This window comes from Takifugu rubripes, chromosome 7, assembly GCF_901000725.2.
Source record: "Takifugu rubripes chromosome 7, fTakRub1.2, whole genome shotgun sequence".
NCBI classification, from domain to species: domain Eukaryota; kingdom Metazoa; phylum Chordata; class Actinopteri; order Tetraodontiformes; family Tetraodontidae; genus Takifugu; species Takifugu rubripes.
The window spans coordinates 10,372,587-10,390,524 of NC_042291.1; the positions used below are offsets into that span (position 1 = coordinate 10,372,587).

Sequence of the window (17,938 nt, forward strand, 5' to 3'; positions counted from 1 at the left end):
ATTAATTCATCTCCTGCTGGAGTGAAACAAATACATATTCTGTATTACAGGGCGCGGAGGTGAAGCAGTTCGTATTTTGATATATTTTCAATATTCATATTACTCAGATTTGACGTAAAATCGGGGGCACTCGTGACGTAGAGGCAGAGGACAGAATTTACATTGAGAAACACCCCCACCGTATGGACATTCTGTTTTACTACAGGAGGAAAACCATGCTCAACGAAATTGGATCGGTTGGAGTTAATGGACGGATACAATACCGCAAACCTGTATTTAGCTTTGCATTAAATCTAATATTAAATGGTAAAAAAGTATGTAAACTCTACTGCTTTCTAGAGGAAAATAATCTTATATATTAGGCTTGCGGAGAGATCAGATGCAAAATCCGACTCGCCCACCCCGCCTCCTGACAAGCCCCGCCCATCGACGCCCAAAAGTCAGACGTGAAACGTGACAGAAAACACATTAAAACAATTTCAGTGACGGGAAACAGAAAGCAGATGGTCATAAAACACAACTTGGTGTGCAAAATACATATAATTTAATCTTAGTTTTTGGTGCAACATCTTTAGTTTCGTAGCAAAGGTTTTCTTCGTTTTCGGTCCGGGGTGGCTTCTCTCGTCACTTGAGTTTTCCAGCTCCTCAGATGTTCGGCTTGAGAAGCTGTCCTAACCTGGCAGGCTTCTTTCTTCACTATTTGCAGTGCAGCATTCAAACACAGTTTAAGCACACAACAGAGGCAGGCTTTTTAAAATGTTTATTTAAAAAAATAGAAAAAACTTACATAAAAAAACAAGGTATACATCTATCGGTTTTTACATAATCTGTCCTCAATTGCACACACATGAGCTTGGGGATTTGGTTTGTGGCAATATAACATTACAATCCATCAACTGACACCAGGTAAGTCTAATAGTAGCCACACGATTGTAATACTGATCGTGTCACATCAAATCCATCAGTTCAGTAAGCGGGGTTGTGTGTGTGTGTGTCTGTATATCTCTGAAATTATGACTTCACCAAGTTTTGGTTTGCTCATCAGCTTCTCTGAATTGTAAAGAAGCTTCTCTTCTGACATCCCAAGCTCATGTCATCTACTACAATGTCTTAAACCTTGCCTTGGAAATAAAGACTTAAATACAGGTAAAGATAATCTCTTACACAACTGTTTGGATTGATCACATTGGAAGAAAATCAAAGTGGTATGATGTTGATGGTGAAAAAACTGCAACCAGAGTCTGTCCCTGGATCATTCACCTGCAAGCTGCATGTAAAAAATAAAAGCCAAGTAAACCTGGCAGTGCTTCTCCCCACCCCCCCAACAAAAAAATAAAATAAAAATGCATATATGACAAATATGTACACAAGAACCTGGCAACAAACAAAGAAACGGGACAAATTTTGGTCATTTAAGAAGGCAGTCAAGCTGTAACAAATCAAAAGGAGATAAGGCAAAACAAGCATTTTGCTGGTTATAAATAGCACCAACTGTCTTTCAAATGATATGGATAAGGAACATTGCTCCATAACAGGAAATATACCAAAGTAAAAGTCCACTACAAAATAGTGATTTAAAATGCTGATGAGTGGTGGGAAAACATTGGCATTATTGGATGTTTTTGGCAAATTCCTCACATTGCAATACCATCAGAAAGCAGTAGATACACAGGCAATTCCTTTAAGGCCCTTAAATCCATCTATTGCACAGATCAGTGTAGTTCAGGAGTAAAAAAAAGTGGGGAGGACCCCTATGATGAAACTAAAATGTGAAATAAATTAAATAAAAGCAAGTAATATTGCACATAAACACAAACATGAAACAACGTGATGAATTTAGGTTGTTTAGAATACAAAAAGCGAATAGTGCCAATGTGAAGAAAAAAAACCCTCTGTAGAAAAAAAAAAAAGACGACAAACACGAAAAGAATACATTCAAACGAGTCATCACAGTTTAAGCACTTGAGACAAAGTCCATTTTGTGCCGTCACACCGAAAACATTGAGTCAGCGTTGCGCTGCATAGGTAGAAATGTAGTGCTTCACTTTGCTCCAAAACACTAGTTGTAAATGATAGTCCAAGCTGTAAGAGCTCTGAGAGGAGAGCGCCACCAAGGGGGGGCTGCATTCACACTAAACATGCCCAAAAATGGGATTAAAAGGCCCAGAGAGTGTCAAAGGTTCAAGACAGACCAGGTTTGATAAGCCGTTGTGGGACTGTGGTGCGAGAATCGAACACGGCGCATATGAGGAGGCTGAAATCTGCAAACCACTCCAGGCGTGTGCTGGTGTGCATCCGATTTAGGAAATTTTGAAGAGCGTCAGGACAGTAACAAAAACTACACCTTGCACTTTCGGTTTATCGCTCGATATCTTGGGGTTCTAACATTCCTGACCCTATAAGGTAGGTGTATAGTTGAGAGGAGAATGGAGAAAACACACTGGTAGCACAGCTGCTGAATGACAGTATCAAAGATGGTCTAAATAAAGCCTTTAAAAACCTATAATGGGCGGGCTGAGTCATGTGGCTCCAGTCATGTGGTTCAGCGCAGGAAGGCTGCTCCTCTTTCTGCGCCGCCAGGTTTGACGGTTGTACTGCTGCTGGTTCTTCAAACCTGGTACCGGATTATGACCCGCAGGATTAAATCGCCTCTGGGGACTGAAGTTACCTTGAGAGTGGTTTTGACCTTGAAGGCCGGCGCCTTGGTTGTGCTTAAAGCTGAACTTACTTGGCTCTAGCGAGCCGTGAGAATTGGACCTCATGGCGAAGATGTGGCTCTGCTGCCCTCCTACCTGAGGATGCTGGATATGATGGAGGGGACTGGGAAGCGGGCTTGTAGAGCTGGTATGCTGGGAAACGTGTGCGGTTTGTGTGATGTGACTGTGCACGACGCTGATGGAAGGTAGATTCTCCCGGTAAAACTGGCATTCGGAGAGCGAGGGGATAGTTAAGCCTTCTGGAAGAGCCAACTGAACCTAAAAAGAAGTAAAACATGCAGTGAGAATTATGCAAATAGGCCTTTTTAAAATCTCCAACTTCACTTGGGCCTTAAATGGATGAGGCTTTTTTTGTAAATTGAACAGAAACAGACCTGAGGTGTGTTGTGGATAAAGCCTGTTGGATGTGCAACCCTGGGGTCAGCAGCCATCTGAATCACCGAGTGAACGGAGGCCAGGGTGAGGGGATGGAGGTGGACAGCACTGTTGGAGGGAGACTCCGACTCCTGGAGGGGGGCAAAATGAAATGCAAAATACGATGAAGCTGAAGCCGACACAGAACAGCCATGTGATCAGGCGTATGTTAAACTGTGAGGAATGCAGGAGAACCTGATGATGTCAACAAAAGCTAAATAAAAATCCTTCGGCCTCACAATGTCGCTTCCAGAGGAAGAGAGCGAGCACGCGGAAGATGACGATGAGTGATGCTGCGGGCTCGTCAGGAAGACCGGAGAAGGCGAGGGGGAATCGGCGCTGAGCGGAGAGGGAGTGTCTCTCTGGTCCTCCACAGAAACCAGCACCAGCTTAGCCAGGTCCTTTTCACAGGTCTCGATATCTACAAGCAAACATCCGAACAATTCAGACATTTGCAGCTACAGAACAGTTCCAGGAAGCAGACAAAGCCAAAGTTACCGAGACTTTCCAGCTTAGTGTTCTGCTTGGTGCCCCACTTCTTGATTGTCCAGTCCCTGTAGGCCAGCACTTCTGGACTAACTTTGATGATGCGTCCTAATGTACTGTACCAGAGGGACACAATGAACAGAGGCTTTAAAAGGGCAGCGAGAGGAGCAGTCGACCAGATCTGGACTTGATGAAACTAAAGAGGACAACCTGTCGTACTCTTTGTTGGGATAAGCACGTGCGAGAGGAGACACACCATGACTGAGCACCATGTAGGCAAAATCAAACACCTGCTTGACCTGGAGAATGCCGTACGAGCTGCGTCCCACATCGTTTCCTGTCAAGAATGAATCAGCTCAAGTATTTGAAGACCGCTGATCTGACTGGGAAATGAATGCCATAATCCCCGTCTCACCAGGCTGTATCGGATCCTCTATGCAGAGCATTGATGGTCTGTTTCCACTTCCCATGGCCTTCAGCATGTCCTCCTTGGACAGGTAAGCCCCTCCATTCTTCACTCTGATGCCAGTCTTCATGTAATTGAAATCGCGACCGTACAGCTCAAAGAACTCGATCAGCAGGAAGCCCAGGTTGATATTTGTGCGCCGCGTGTCGATCCGAGGGTGCAGCTTTGACAGATGAGACAAGGTGAATGCATCAACATTGACCTGACAGCGTGCACAGCCTGACACATCTGCCCAGAACATTACTTTAACGACCCACTTCCTTCACATCCGTTCAGAGCATAAATTATATTTATAATATCTTGAAAAAAAACTCTCAATAGTAATAACATTCTAGTACTCTGAGAAGTATTTTTCTACCTGCAGAAAGCTGATGGCCATTAAAATAAGGCTATAGGATCCAATTCCACCCGTGAAGACTTCATTCAGATCCCTCTGTAGTAAGAACTGCTTGAGGACAAATATCAGAGGTGGTAGGACAGTGTATTTCTGCAAAATAACAAATACTTAATATTAGAAACAATGTTAAGACTATGTTGCATATTGAATTTTTTTTTTTTTTTTTTTTAAAACACAACCTTAAGGTAACTTTTAATGAACTGTGCTGCTTTAACAGCAGTCTCCACATTAAAGCTGATGTCCACCTTCACTTCAGTTTCATGGTCTGTAAGCTTGATGATCGGCACCTGAGGACAAAAAACCCAGAATTTCAGTCATAAACAATACAATACCTTGAGTTTTCACCTTCTGCCTACTTACTGTAGCTTTGTCTAGGACCTTGATGGGGTACGGGCCGGCCACATTGCGTTTCTTCAGGGCCTGTTCCAGTTCCTGCAGTGGGGGATGGTCCCACTTTCCAAACACCACCAGGTCAATGTCACTGAAAATGTAGCAGAATAACAGCAGTAAATAACAGCACATATTTATATTTGAGGAAGCTGGAGGCCTCTTGTGTCTTGCAAGAAAAGGAACACTGACATCTAGTGGCAGACTGGCGTTGTTGCAGCCGTTCATGAGAAAGACGGAAACTACACATAATTCACTCAATTATACACTGAATGTTGGCAATAAAAATCCGAGGGAGACCATTTTCCCATGCTGATGCAAACAAGAGCATTTGTTTTCTGCGAAGGCACTTACACAACAGTAACAGGGGGTTACACAACACTGGAGCAGAAAATTATTAATTTCAAGCACATGTCTGTAGCTCGCATTGCGAGGTCAGTAGATTCCTGCTGGACATTTTCTCAGAGGGGACAGGAGTGCACGCAGCCACACTCGAACTCAGCAGACACCCGGCGAGTGTGTGCTCCGGTCTGCAAATGTGGTACATATACGGGGATATGTGCTTGGGAAGTGCTCTGCTCACAAGCACCATCTGGGCTCACAACAGGCTTTAAACCCTGCCAGCCTGTACCGACTTGGTACGCACGGCAGCGAAAAAATGGCTTCAGGGTGGGGGAAAATACGGAACATTACAGCTTCTGAGAAGACTCAAGTTAGCACAAGTCGAAATGGCACTTGTGGATGTGCCAGTAGTTTTATTTTTAATGATCTGGATCAAAGCTGATTGGACCCTGATAGTCATTCCAAATGTCCAGGAAACCTTTGGGTGACACCACAAACTATGTAAACTTATTACTTAAGCGCGGAATAAAACAAAAACACTTTAATTCATGATAGCAGGGCGTGATGCAGCCGTGGGCAAGCCCCGCCTCCAACAAACATGTTTTACCTTGTTGGAAGATAAAGTCCAGTGCTGAAGCTGCCAAATATCTCCACCTGCAAAGAATAAATCAAATGAGCTCAAGTGTGATCCGAACGCTTGGGCATCGCTGAACACGGCAGCTTGCAATCGAACCAGTTTGTTCGCTCATGCTTCGTCTTGTACGGCCAAAAGCCGATTGAGCGGCAGGCTTTCAAACAGAAAACAAATCCTCGAATACCGTGGAGAAAAATCCAAAACAAATCAAATATATGGAGCATTGACTGACGCCTCCGTGCTACCGTTGAGGCGCTGAGGCCAAGTGTACATGTGCAGATCCTTTACATCTGTGCAAACAAAAAACCTCATGCTAAAATATATTAAAAACTTTACTGCCAAACTCAAATATTTGAGAGTAGAGTTGCATTTCCAGCTTGATAGGTTTCAAATGCCGTGACTACACATTTAAATAGTGCCGACGGGTCTAAAAGGCAATGCGAAAAATCAACAATGACCTGAAATGTAAACTAAAAAACCTGTAAAGTTTACACGAATTTAAAATATTTCAGTGTTGTTACGTCTAAAAACCAGCGTTAAAGCGTGAAATAACATTTAGAGGTGAGGGGGACCGCGATCCCATTATGGGACACTGGTGTGTTTTGAGTGCCGTTTTCATGCTGTTGCAAATCCTCCAACATTCTGTTGCCAACATCTAATGGAAAATATTTCACTCATGCTCCTGAATGGCGGTAAGGAGAGTAATGACACGCCGTCTCTGGCTGTGTAAACTTTGTTGCCGTCTGCTATGATTGCAACTAAACAAGTTTCACAGAATCCTCCCAATGCGCAAACACGCCTACCAGTGTATTTGAGCAACGCCAGCGGAGATTTACCAAGTAATGTGCAGAATAAACACAAACTCATTGCAGTGTGTCCTCCCTCTGCCTCCAAAGACGGGGCCCCTGATTTCGAGTTAGTCGCCAGGAGATTCTTTGCATGCACAGGACAAAAGGAGAGGCATACCCGTGCTGTGGGCCACAGGTCCTTGATGACCCGTTCTATCCTGTTCACAACATCCCTCCTCATGGCTTCCTCCTCTGGCCGTGGAGAGATGAAATTGAAGAAATCCATTATTTCTTCATGCAAACTGAAATCAAAACAATAGAATGCCAGGGATCACGGGCTGAACATTGGAAGCAGGACTAGAGTTATGATCTCAAACCTGTGATTAATGTTTTAAAAAAAAAAGAAAAAGGCTGGTGCACAGCAACTGAAGATGGGCTTTGAGAGTGAATGATTGTTTTCAGCATGGCCTCTCACTGACCCGGGCTCTTACCCATTAATGCCCGGGCTGTACCGCCTGGTTTTCCACAGGCTGCATGAGGAGTCCAGGTAGAGTCCATTAGAGACGAAGGACAAGAGCGGGTTGATGCCGTGGAAGGTGTTGGCCCTGTTCAGGTGCCTCCTCCGGCCAGATGAGTGTGACTGGTGGTGGTGGTGGTGGTGCTTGTAGCCGTGCTGATGCTTCATCCCGGTGGGGGTGTGGCCGAACGACTGTTGCATGCTGCGACAGTGTTGCTGTGCACCGTGGAAAGACGGCGGGACATGCTGCCGTCTCAGGTTGTTCTCGTTCAACTCGCGTTCGCTGTAATGCAGGAAGCGGCTGGCCTCTTCGGCGATGTTCAAGTTGTCGATTTGCAGAGACGAGCCGGACGGCGAGGAGCTTTCGGCCTCCGAGTCCAAGGAGGAGGAAGACGGCGACAGCGAGCCTTTCCTCCGGACACTTCCCCGGTCTCCGCCGCTTTCTCGCTCGGGCAGGCGACCAAAAACACCCCCCGACGGCGTTGCCACATTTTTACAGTACTCGCCGTTTGAGTCCGCGGAGTTGCCATTTTGCGCTACAAAGTTGCGCTGGTGGTGAATGTGGTTATCGATGCCGGAGTTCGCCCCGAATCCCTGAGAGGTTTCCCAAATGTGCATCCACAGGGAATTGGCAGGTCCCTTCTGCTCCGGTTGGATCCAAGCGGTCCCAGGATCCATTGGAGCCGAGTTTATCGATAACCCCTTCGCGAGGGAGAAAAAAAAATGGCAGGGGGTGTTTAGCAACGGAAACTTTGCTGTCGGGGAAGCAGATGATTCCTACCGCGTTGGTTTACTTGTCGTCCTCGAAGCACTTCATGTCTGCAAACTGGTTTGATTTTTCAAACGGTTTGCTCCAGCTCCACTCCCCGTGTAAGCCAACCAATATGGCGCACCCAACAGCACGAATGCCCGTCTGCGCATGTCCGAGGGGTTTAAATCTTTGAACACACCCCTCAGCGGAGAGGCGAGACAAGCGCGCGCCACATTGGTCGACGAAACGGCAGTTTAACGTGTTCGTGTCTTATCCAAAACGAATGTAATATTTAACGCTTCGGAAATTTTAAATGAGAGTAAGCATGAATGCGATGCGTTGCCGGGACACAGGTGTGTGTCCATTTATTGTTTGTGTGCTGTTTTAATTAGATTTACTGCGGTTTTCACTTATTTCATTATCAATGCCGTTTTGTTCTGAAGACGTTTTGTTTTGAAGGCGACTTCCGGAAAAGACATCGATAACACGTTTCGTAAATCGTTCAAAATGTATTTAATTAGAAAAATAAATTACCTGATAAACTGCAAACTGTACATAACAGGTAAACACATTTTGCATGAAACAAACATAAATGTCATATTTACAAATGTCCGAGCAAAGCATTGAAAGCAAACATTTACAGCCATGACACTACAGAACAGTAAAACACACTTTTAGATATAGAAAAATGCTCTTGAGCAACACCGAAACAGGCAGTTAAGCTAGTACATGAATTAGTTGTTGTGAATGATTTAAATTCTGCAGAAAGGCAAATTTTACAAGTCCAAGGCTAAAAAAACAATGCTACAAAAGCTACAAAACCAAACATGGGAATTTAAAGTAAATGCACAAAAACAGTCCTTGGCCAAGATAGAGTGATCATTCAGAGACACTTTGAAGAGTACAGATATAATTTGGTCAAGTGGCATAACAATAGATCTACAGATCTTAAAGTTAAAAATGAACATTTGAGGGCCTTGTGGGACCATTCATAATTGAATCTAAAAGACACTGATGAGCTGCTTTCAGCTCCTGACCTGTCTGCACACAGAAGCTAATTGGTTAATGCAGCTGGTAACAGCAGGTGGGACGATGCCAGTTGTTTCTCCCCTCCATTCAGCCATAGCACCCAAGGCTTCTTTGGGGTTGGTGGGAGAAAGGTCATGGATGCAGTAGATAGCTGATAACTGGACTTTCCATGGCACTCCTACAAAAGAAAAGGCATAATAGGATTGGTGAAAATACATTCAGTACTTCCGATCATTTCCTCTTATTCATGCCATCATTATAAACCATGAAATAATTTTGAAACTGCTCATGACTCATACCTTCAGCTGACGCATGTCTGCCAAACGTATTAATAACATTGGCGACGGTTAACACGGATGAAGTGAGCTGCTCTCTGATTCCCAGCTGACTGAGACGGCCTGAGAAAATGACACCAGACTATCAGCCGTGCATCTCAAACGACACTTCAGGTCAATATCCACACGCAGATATAACAAAATAACTGACCGATGAGTCGGAGTACGGTGGCGACGGTCGCATCGGAAATGGGTGATTGTTTATCTCTCGGCTGTGCGACCCAAGCGTTCATTAGAGGCCAAAGCTTGTTGCTGCCAGAACAACCAAAAACAGTTTAGCTTTGGAATACGGCCACTGATTATACTTACACAATTATAACCTATTATCAGCATCAATTGAACAAAAAACATACCCCAATACATGTTCATAGGTCCACTTCCATTTCTTGTGTGAACACAGGAGGTGCAGAGTCAAGACACGCTCCCAAGCAGCGGCCCCCAGGTCGTCCCCGTAGCGGCTGTGCTTGGTGAAAGACAGATCCGATCCAGACTGAATATCAGACAGTGTTTTGGAGATCAGCTGGTCGATGTCACAGGGAGGATTCTGCAGTGTACAAAGGCAAATTCTGAATGCTCCTACTTAAAGTCAACCCTTTCACACATTTGCTGACCTGAAAGACATAAATTCACCTTTTCCCATCCGAGGAACGCTGAAAGGCAGCTGAGCAGCCGTTTTTCTGCCTTCAGTTTGGTGACGGCATGTATTGCCTGACACAGAGAACTGCGGTGTGTGAGAAGACCGGGCCACGTTGTCACCATGAACAAAATCAACTTAGCAGCATCTGGGAAATCTGTTGCAGGGAAGAAACCAAAAAAAAAAAGCCAATAAGAGCTTTGATGCCTTCACCGAGGTGACGTATTTAGGGCATTTGTAGGTTGCTAGGCAAAAAGTCAAATAAAGGCTTTACAGTGTGCGAGTGATGAGGGTAGAAAGAGGGCTGACCTTCAGTGAGAATGCTGTAGGCCAGGACGCGAGCCTTCTCCCAATCATTCCTCTGCCTACAGATGCCTGTGTAGACTCTGCAGAGTGCCTGGATGCAGTTTGTGTCGAGTTCTCTTCTCCCCGTTTTCAGTTTGTTCAAGATGGCACAAATCAAACCATCTGCCTTAGGCTGCAAAGAAAAGTGAGATAATGAAACCGTAAAGTTAACAAGCATAATTGTTACATTTAAACCTGCTTCAAACTAAAGAAATATACTCACCATGCTGTTCTGGCAGACCTCTGATATTACCTCAATTTCCTCACTCCTTAATACAGGCTTTTTGGGCTTGTTTCCCACATAGAGGTGGCTCTGGATCACAGGCAGCAGATCAAAACACTGTTGCTCAATTTTCTGTAAGGCACCTTCTATAAGCTTTTCCTCAGAATGTTCTCTGTCATCCGCGGATGTGGTGGCTGTCCCATGTGCGAGCTGGTTCAACTTTGAAGTCAGGGGTGATGCGGTGTCCTCGTCACTGCTCGACGAAGGTGCCTGCTTGCGGGTGGCAGCGTCAGAGCCGTCACCAACCCTGACGCATTTGCTGTTTGTAGGCTCAGGAAATGGGTCGATATGCCTCTTCGTCCCTCTCGCGTCAGCTTTGGTGAAAGCGGTTGAAGTGGAGTTCACCGTTTTAAAGCAGGACACCTGGCTGATTGATGCCACGGGTGACGTTCCGCTGGCTGAAGAACAAATTCCGAGGCTGACGTTCCCCCTGAGGATGCTCAGTGTTCGGCCGTGGGCAGAAAGCTCTGGGTACATGGTGTCCAGAATCCTCATGGAGTTTTCCTGAGACGGACTGGAAGAAGATGACGGAGAACTCATGGCTGTTAAGGGCAGGCGACCTGGAACTGGCACAGCGTGTTTGGGAGTGGCAGAGCCAAACTGGAGCGGCGATGAGGGGACTCCGTTTGGATGGAGTGGACTGTTCAGGGACGAGGAACTCGGCTGTTGGCCAGTTGGCGTTCCGTTAGACTGAGTGGGTGTAGAGGGCGAGGACGTTCCCTCCATTGGTGAGGGAAATGAGAGTTTGCCTATCGCCTGCCTGGGATGGATTGATTTTCCGACTTTCGGAGGCGTAGTCAGCGGGGTTAGGAGACGTGGAAGCGGAGGGCCCATATCGGAGTGAACCATGCCCAGGTACTCTGCTTGAGCTGATGCCAAGTCTGCCACTGCGTCAGGGTCTTCCTCTCCGACTATTTGCGGGCATTGTTTTTCAACCCCCTCTGTTGAATTTCGACCTTTCTTACTTTCTTTATTTTTGGTGGCAGCCCTCGTCATTACCGACGGAGCAGGACTAACAGTGCTCGATCTACATTTTTTTCTCCTGCTCTTACTTTTGGTCTCTTGAGGCGAGTCTTTAAGAGTGGCCTTTTGAGCATTGCCATCTTCCTTGCAATTACTCTCAGACCAGAGAGTGTTTTTGTGTGGTGAAATGCTCACAGCGATCTGGTGATTTTCTGGGCTTGGCTGACCTTCCAAACCCTGTACTGTCACAGTAGGAAACAAACATACTGGGCTCAGCCTCCTGCAGATGGAGTGTGTGCTGGCTTTCAGTGACTTACAGTTTATAGTTTCTGTCTCTTGGGAGCCAGGTGAAGCACTGCTGTCTTCTAGACTTTCAGCCACTGATGTCTCTGCTTTTGACAAGGTTTCCAATTTGCCTTGAACAGATTCCTTCTCACCATCTTTAACCTTCAGCTCAGCATCAACTGGAGACTCTGATCTAAAGGTTACAGTGCAGGAAGTTTCTCCAGCATCTTTTCCATCTTCTTCCTTCCTTCCTTCCTTTTGTGTCATGGGTACATTACCAAGTCTTTGTTCAGCAATTGTCTTTGAGGCAGTTTGTTTGCCATCGCTGTCGCTGGACATAGCAGGCACCATGTTTTGCATATCAGCGTCTGCATCAAGGCATTCATCTTCCTGCGCCTTTAGGACTGAGACATCTCGACTGCCCACCCGTAATCCAGAGTCCAAATGGCTTGTTTGTTCTTCATTTACAGCCTCTCTCATTTCGGTTACTGCTGAGAGAGAACAGTTAGGGGTTCCTGACAGCGCATTTCCCTTTTGTTCAGTCTTATCATTTCCTTTGGGTGATTCTCCTCCAACCACAATGGGTGTTTTGTCAACATTCTGAGCAGAAAGGCTTATATCCATCTTTGGAACGAACTCTGACTGATCATCCTCCAGGATTACAGAAGCATCTTCAGGTTCACACAATTCAGGGGGAGTTTTAGGGGTCTGTTGACTTTTCTCAGCTGACAGCACCTTGCACAAACCCATTTTGTCTGATGTGGAAGAAGACAGTGATGGCGATACATCCAAAGCTGCTGACTCCTGTTCTGTTTGCATGTCATGATGCATTTCTTCATCTGTACTGTGGTTGCCATTCGTTATAGTAATGCCACTCATCTCATTTGCTTCCACATCTATGGAAACATTCCCGCTGGAATTCTGTTCCTTTGATTGTGTGGTGGCCACGAGCAAGTCCGAACTCCCTTGTATTGGTGCTGCAGGGGAGTTTTCACACTTTGACTCTAAAGTAATGACCACAGACTCTTTCTTCTGAGGAGAAATTGAAGTGCTGGCAGGTAGCAGATGGTTTTCCTTCTCTCCTTTATCGATTTCCATAGACTCAATCTCTGCTTCCTGCCAGGAAACCACAAAAACAAAATGACTTATGATGACAGCTTGACTGGTATATATTTAAAAAGCTCAAAATAAATTAGTAAAAATACTCTGTTCATCTTATTATGGACAGATTCACAATAAGACCCTTTATTTTAAATGCAATATTTACATGTATAACTAAATTCTTACCAAATCTTGAAGGGGTGATATGCAGGAAGGCATGGGTTTGAAAAGCGTCATTACATCCTCTAAGGAAAATGGGCTGTTGATAAAGTCCTCCAATGGCTGCTTATTTTTGTGTTCCTTCTTAGGGCTGTGTTTTTCCTTCTTTGCACTTTGTGATGGCAGATGTGCTTGATGACTGGTCGGAGTTGATCCGGGAGGGTTGATCCGTGTCAAAGTTGGATCGGAGTGCGCTGGAAAACTGCAGGTTTCTCTACTAGTGTGCGTTGCAGAGGGGGACGTGTAACTCAGACTAGAACGCTGCTCGTGTTGAGGTGAAGGCAGTCGAATTTGCTTGGGCCTGGACTCTAGAATTGGGGGAAAAAATGATTTTTTAAAAAGTCATAAGAGTAAAATTAAACCAATAAGAAGTATTTGACAACAGTAAGAAGACAAACATATGAGCTCATAGATATAACAAAAGGGGCTTAATGATGCCTTACCTCTGAAATGCAGTTGGTTTTCTGAGTCCTGCTGCTGAGTTTCTACACATGCCCATAAACCCTCTAACAGCATTCGTATTTTTTCTGAAAAGACACACAAAACATGAGTCAAAACTACTACTGTTAAATCAAAACCTTCATTTTTCATTTTCTTGCCCCCTTTATCCCTTTCTAGGTCATGGGGAGGGTTCTGGTGCTTATTCTAGTTGCATATGGACGAAGGTAGGATACACCCCTGAATGAGTCGCCAGCTCATCGCAGGGTCCTATGTGAGCATTTGGGGGTTTGGTGCCTTGCTCAAGGTTACCTCAGCAGCCCTCCGAAAGTGTTCTGGCACCTCCGGCTACTACCAAAACACCTTCCACATTTGGTCTACACAGGAGCTTGACCTGAGAACCCTCTGCTTCTCAGCCCAGTCCTCTACAGACTGAGCCCTAAATCAAAACCCGTTCATAGACTTTAAGAGTAAGTGCCTGTTTGACGTTTTTTAAATAACAACAGAAGCCCATGGCTCACCCTTGTCTACTTTAGGCTCCTTGGGTGCAACTGCTTGAGTTGACGTGCTCTTATATTCTGGAAAGAAATAATATAGATATCATTTCAATTTGAATGTATTATTGAAAAAAAAATTGAAATACCAAAACTGCTGTTTACCTTTTCTCTTTTCTTTTTCCAGTTTTATGAGTCTCACCTGCATATTGAAATGAAAGATAAAAGTGAACTAAAGATACATTTGCACATTTAAGACTTAATAAAAGACATTACTGCACCTGAAGGTCATCAATCTTTCTCTCTAGTTGATTCTTCTCTTTACTCAGCTGAGCTATTTGATTATTCTGTTTGCAAATGGAGTCTGAAATAAACCATTAAAAGTTCCTTTAACATATGGAGAGATTGTATTCATTTAGATACAGTAAAACTAGACGAATGTTCAAAACGAACCTTCAAGCTGTGTAACTTTTGTTTCAAGTCTGCTTTTTCTGTTGAAGATAACAAAATAAAGTTAACATTTACACGGTTAATTCAGATACAAGCACAATGAACACATGCCAATTATAAGTTCTTACGTGTTTATTATGTTGGCATTTTCTTCCTTCAATTTTTCAACCTGATCTGCTTGTTCTTGAGATTTTTTCAACAGTGTCTGAAGAGGACAGAAATCCCAAAAAGTACAGCATTATTATGAGTTCTTTGTTGAACATGTGTATAACTGTGGCTTAAATCCTAATAAAATCTATTAAATGTATGTGCTTTTTTTTTTTACCTGTGTTTTCAACAGATCGTTTTCAACAACAGCCTTTTCCCTCATCAGCTTTGCATTTTCAAGTGACTGGGTTTCTGTTAGTTCTAACAGTGTCCAAAAACAATGCAATTAACGACTGTACCATATATTAAACCTTTTGTTTTAACTTAGCAGTGAGATTGGGGTGCAATGTACCTTTTGCATCTTTCAACTGGTCTTCAAGTATTTGTTTCCTGAAATATAGTCAGTTTAATATTTTAACACCATAAAATCATCCATATCTGCAGGCTGCACTGATAGAAATAATTGTTTCTTACTCTGTTAGCGTTCTGCCATTTTCCTGCTTTAGTTTTTCAAATTCTTCTGACATCTGTGTGTAGGTTTTAAGAGCATCCTATAAAAACAACAAACATCTCAGAACACATCTCATTATTGTGACTTGACATCAACTCTTATCAAAATGGGTATTCTAGAAAGTGTACCTGCTTCTCTTCCAGCTCTGCTTGTAGGGATTCATAATCTGCTGTCTTCTTCTCTAAGGTTACCAGTCGGATCTGCAACTCTTCAAGTGTTTGTTGTAGTCTGATTGAGTCACTGAAGAAACCATATTTGGATTCATTATAGCAGTCAAGCAATGTCACGGATAACACAGGTAATAACCACAGTCAAGCGTCGAAAAAAATCGCTTTTACCCTACAGTTCACAGAAATCCCAGCAAGGTTACAAAATAAGTCAAAACGAAATAAATAGTAACAAAATTACGTCTTTTAAAGGATTTGTTATGGAAACATCTTCTCCGTCACAATGGCAGAAGTTCATGTCAACACTCACTCTGAAACAGCTATCTTCTGTTTCAGTGCTAAAAATGACGAAACATATTCGTTCAGGTTCTGAAATAAAAGACAAAAACACACAAATTAATCAAATTCAGAACAACAGAGGAGGTTCCAATTAATATATTGCTGGACAACGGTTAAAAGTAACTATAACTGAAAAATATGGACAATAGATCGGTGATTTGACCTGGTGCAAGACTGCACAGTTTTGACAGGTTCCGACTGTCGCGTCCGCCGCGATCGGTAAAGCACTGGACTGAGTGTCTCCCGGCATCATGGTAAGACCGTTTCCGAGAAAAGCCTTGATTTGTATTGGATCCACGAAGACCAGGTGGAGAAGAAAAGATTGAAATAAATTTCCAACAGCACGTTCATGTTTCAAAACAACTGCACATTCCGCGTCTCTCACGTTGCGCCAGGACCCAAAGTAGGACCCCACAAAGCGTGTTTTCGTGAATGCCTAGAAAATAAAACCAAATGATGCGCATATTTGGCTATGTTATTACAAAGTGCATTCGCATTTATTTATGTATGAACGAGAAAGTGGCGTATTTAGTTGATTTTTTTGAAAGTCCATCACCAAAAATACGACTTTAGTTGTTTTTGTCAGGCAGTATTTTGGGGCGTAAGAGGGCGTTTTTTTCGTGCAATATGCAATACCAATATTTTCCCGGTAGGGGTAGTGCTCTCACCACGTGTGAAATGCTGGAAAAGGACAGTACAGTATTATTTCTAACACTTTTAATCAGCAAATTTTGCACGCGAGGCAACGCAATGTGCTTTATTATTCAAAACACTTATTAAAAACACAGAAGGTGAAATGAACATTTGTTTTAAAATCATTAAAAACACAATGCTAAAGTAATTTCCCATTCCAAAGTTACATTAAGGCCCAAGGTGCAGCAAAAAAAATAAAATAAAATTTTTAAAAAAAGAAATAAAATACATGAAAGTATATTTGTGGTCATTGATATCTATGGGTATTGATTTGTATATAGATGGAAGGTCTAGGCTGTCTTCAACCAAAAGCTGAGAGGAATAAATTAAAGGCTATGGGCAACAGCTGTCAATGTATCATGATGGAAAGGTAATAACCCTGTAACCGTAGATGAACCTTCTTAGCTCAGCTTAGCCTTGAGGCTAAAACACAACTCTCTCCAAACAGATGCAGTTTGAGATAGCATATTTTCTTGAAGTGCTTTCTCTCGTCCCGTCACTCCTGTGACAGATAATCCTCTTGGCTGCTTCTGTGAAATAACACTTGTCACATGATTTATCTTGATCACCGTTGTCATTTTGTAGTAAGCATTGATCGTATCAATAGCACTGTGTCAGCATATTATAATATAATTTTTTTTTTTTGAGAGAGAGTTTGGTTCTGCACCTCTCTTTGTTAAGTCAAATCAGAGATAAAACTACATCAGGTCTAACAAAGTGTGTGAAATAATGAATGCTAAATGGCATGAACAAGAGAAATTCTCATGACACAAACACATGACCACATTTGATCAGACAAAGAGGACCTTAAATTCTTCATTTCTATTTTAATTATTTTCCTGGCTTGCTCCTTTGGATTCAATGTGAAGCCACACATCATTGTCTGGATACAGTTGGGTGGTTAAAATATTGTGACCACAGAAGAGATTTTTCAATTTTGTGGATTTTTATTGTTTGGTAAAAGCGTTTAAGGCTTGATACAATGTGGGTTCAAAAGTGGCTGATATCTGTACATTCCACAAAACCTCTGGGTCTTTGTCTTTGTTTATGTGCTTACATAAGTATGTGGTATTGCTTTCATTGCTGCATCCGCAAGCAATAGCAAATGCATGACCACAAATGTACCCACAGCTGATCGGCCAGCTCTAAATCAGCATCTCGCCACCGTGACTGTCACCAAGAGAAAAGAAACAACTTGACTCTGTACCCACCTCTGCATGGCTCACTCCTCGTTCTCACAACATTTTTCTCTGACAGCATCAAATTCATGGATGCCCTCCCTCTTCCTCTGCTGCCCCACATCTACTTTATTTCTTTATTTTTTATGTCTCCCCACGCTCTTCTCTTCCTCTCCTCCCATACCCTGCCCCCAGGGATTATGACAATGGAGATTTTGTTTTGGGAACCTCACGTCGTCACTGCTTGATGAGTAACAGCTAAAGAGCATCGCGTGGACACAATGTGTCAGATGTGTTGAAACAACTAATATCATAGTGGTGTTGCTGCTAGCCGGGGCGCTAGCATAAGTACAGCAGCGCACAGTGATGGGCTTATTTATGAAATGGCAAAACCAGACCAGTTTCTTCATCCGTCCGTCTCACTGGGG

General features: G+C 43.5%; 2 protein-coding genes across 4 annotated transcripts; both read right to left on the minus strand.

Moving 5' to 3' along the window:
- Nucleotides 1–832: 832 nt before the first annotated feature.
- LOC101077404 (terminal nucleotidyltransferase 4A-like) lies at nt 833–8,049 on the minus strand. 2 transcript variants are annotated; one of them, XM_011605466.2, is made up of 13 exons: nt 7,930–8,049; nt 7,123–7,850; nt 6,810–6,933; nt 5,817–5,863; nt 4,841–4,961; nt 4,660–4,767; nt 4,442–4,570; nt 4,033–4,246; nt 3,828–3,954; nt 3,630–3,733; nt 3,371–3,552; nt 3,092–3,223; nt 833–2,975 (listed from the first exon to the last, which is right to left on the minus strand). In XM_011605466.2, the coding sequence occupies exons 2-13, from the start codon at nt 7,824–7,826 to the stop codon at nt 2,520–2,522; spliced, it is 2,448 nt and encodes an 815-aa protein (XP_011603768.2). In that variant the 5' UTR covers nt 7,827–7,850; nt 7,930–8,049; the 3' UTR covers nt 833–2,519. The 2 variants fall into 2 exon arrangements, with proteins under 2 accessions (XP_011603768.2, XP_029695057.1); XM_029839197.1 differs by having other exon boundaries at nt 7,123–8,049.
- Nucleotides 8,050–8,400: 351 nt separating this feature from the next.
- Nucleotides 8,401–16,044, minus strand: ice1 (KIAA0947-like (H. sapiens)). 2 transcript variants are annotated; one of them, XM_011605468.2, is made up of 20 exons: nt 15,803–16,044; nt 15,611–15,669; nt 15,262–15,373; nt 15,097–15,173; nt 14,975–15,012; nt 14,801–14,883; nt 14,604–14,680; nt 14,479–14,516; nt 14,307–14,389; nt 14,191–14,227; nt 14,053–14,109; nt 13,537–13,620; nt 13,061–13,401; nt 10,466–12,889; nt 10,207–10,375; nt 9,894–10,054; nt 9,617–9,807; nt 9,415–9,515; nt 9,228–9,326; nt 8,401–9,106 (listed from the first exon to the last, which is right to left on the minus strand). In XM_011605468.2, exons 1-20 carry the CDS (start codon nt 15,890–15,892, stop codon nt 8,925–8,927), a joined length of 4,503 nt encoding a protein of 1,500 aa, XP_011603770.2. In that variant the 5' UTR covers nt 15,893–16,044; the 3' UTR covers nt 8,401–8,924. The 2 variants fall into 2 exon arrangements, with proteins under 2 accessions (XP_011603770.2, XP_011603771.2); XM_011605469.2 differs by lacking the exon at nt 15,803–16,044 and having other exon boundaries at nt 15,542–15,669.
- Nucleotides 16,045–17,938: the final 1,894 nt, after the last annotated feature.

What these genes read in the sequence shown, in the direction of transcription:
- LOC101077404 (XM_011605466.2), bottom strand. Translation starts at nt 7,826, where the DNA reads ATGGATCCTGGGACCGCTTGGATCCAACCGGAGCAGAAGGGACCTGCC. An exon ending in TACAGCCCGGGCATTAATGG is followed by an intron (nt 6,934 to 7,122) that starts GTAAGAGCCCGG and finishes TTTTGATTTCAG; the next exon opens with TTTGCATGAAGAAATAATGG. An exon ending in CTTCCTCTGGAAGCGACATT is followed by an intron (nt 3,224 to 3,370) that starts GTGAGGCCGAAG and finishes GCCCCCCTCCAG; the next exon opens with GAGTCGGAGTCTCCCTCCAA.
- ice1 (XM_011605468.2), bottom strand. Translation starts at nt 15,892, where the DNA reads ATGATGCCGGGAGACACTCAGTCCAGTGCTTTACCGATCGCGGCGGAC. An exon ending in CGTTCCTCGGATGGGAAAAG is followed by an intron (nt 9,808 to 9,893) that starts GTGAATTTATGT and finishes TGTACACTGCAG; the next exon opens with AATCCTCCCTGTGACATCGA. An exon ending in CAGACATGCGTCAGCTGAAG is followed by an intron (nt 9,107 to 9,227) that starts GTATGAGTCATG and finishes TTTCTTTTGTAG; the next exon opens with GAGTGCCATGGAAAGTCCAG.